Here is a 1,443-nt window from a genome sequence, read left to right on the forward strand (position 1 = left end):
TTCTGATTCAAGAGGAACGATGACAAGGTTGTGATTAATCTTAACGAGCGCCCCGTACTCCTCGGGAAACCTGGCCGTTTCGGCACGTGCACGCCGCCCACAGCCCCGCCGACGCGTCTCCGTCTCCGGCGGCGTCCTCCGCGGGCCTCTGCGCTCGCGCGGCTTCTGCAGCTGCCTCCTCGGAGCCTGTGCCTCGCCTTCCGCCCTCCGGGCCCGCGCGCCGCGGCAGCCGGGGACCCGCGCCGTCTCCCGCCGGCCCTGCGCGGCCCCGCGGGACACACCTCCCCACCCCCCGCCACGGCCTCCGCCTGCGGCGACAGCAGCTTCCGCCGACGAGCGGATGTGATCAGAGAAGCCAGAAAACGGCGGCCCAAGGCAGCACGGTGATCAGCAGCCAGGGGCCTCCAGGGCCCCCTCGGGGGCTGTGGGTGAAACCCTGGGCCGCAGCCTTGGGGCCGTGCCGCAGGTGCTGAAACCCCCGCCGGCGGTCGCCCACGGCGCCCAGGCTGCGGCCGCGACCTCGCCGCTGCACCTGCGCAGCTCGAGGAGCTGGCCTCCGGGAGCCGGAGCAGGCTGGCCCCGGGACGGGGGGCGCGCCGCGTTTGGAACAGTCAATATGCTTTTCCGGCAAGCGGCCTGAGGTGACCTCTGAAAATGGTTCGCTATTCACTTGACCCAGAAAACCCCACAAAGTCATGCACGTCAAGAGGGTCAAATCTTCGCGTTCACTTTAAGAACCCTCGTGAAACTGCCCAGGCCGTTAAGGGTATGCACATCCGAAAAGCCACCAAGTATCTGAAGGATGTCACTTTAAAGAAACACTGTGTGCCATTCCGTCCTTACAATGGTGGAGTTGGTAGGTGTGCCCAGGCCAAACAGTGGAGCTGGACACAGGGTCGGTGGCCCAAAAAGAGTGCCGAATGTTTACTGCACATGCTCAAAAATGCAGAGAGTAATGCTGAACTTAAGGGCTTAGATGCAGATTCTCTGGTCATTGAGCACATCCAGGTGAACAAAGCCCCCAAGATGCGGCGAAGGACGTACAGAGGGGTCAACCCGCACATGAGCCCTCCCTGCCACACTGAGATGATTCTTACTGAGAAAGAACAGACTGTTCCTAAACCAGAAGAGGAGGTTGCACAGAAGAAAAAGATATCCCAGAAGAAACTGAAGAAACAGAAACTTATGGCCTGGGAATAAATGCCACAAAAAAAATAAATGCAAATGTAAAAAAAAACAAACAAACAATCAAGAGGACACAGCGGACCTCTGCGTGCCCAGTTTCAAGACGACTGTCAGAGCGGACGGAGCGGCTCTGCACGAGGCCCCCGCCCCCGCGCTCCGGAAGCTCCCCCTTAGGAGCCCCTGCCCCCCCCCGTCAGCAGTGGGGACGTGGGCCTTTGGGACCTGAGTCCTTCCCCCCAGGACTGCTGGCTTCCTCCA

The 1,443-nt window shown here is 61.0% G+C and overlaps 1 protein-coding gene across 1 annotated transcript; it reads left to right on the forward strand.

Moving 5' to 3' along the window:
- Positions 1–654: 654 nt before the first annotated feature.
- LOC130861275 (60S ribosomal protein L17-like) lies at positions 655–1,226 on the forward strand. The gene has a single exon (XM_057749975.1). It carries the CDS (start codon positions 655–657, stop codon positions 1,198–1,200), a length of 546 nt encoding a protein of 181 aa, XP_057605958.1. The 3' UTR covers positions 1,201–1,226.
- The last annotated feature ends 217 nt before the right edge of the window (positions 1,227–1,443 follow it).

The sequence above is a fragment of the Hippopotamus amphibius genome, chromosome 9 (assembly GCF_030028045.1).
Source record: "Hippopotamus amphibius kiboko isolate mHipAmp2 chromosome 9, mHipAmp2.hap2, whole genome shotgun sequence".
NCBI lineage: Eukaryota > Metazoa > Chordata > Mammalia > Artiodactyla > Hippopotamidae > Hippopotamus > Hippopotamus amphibius.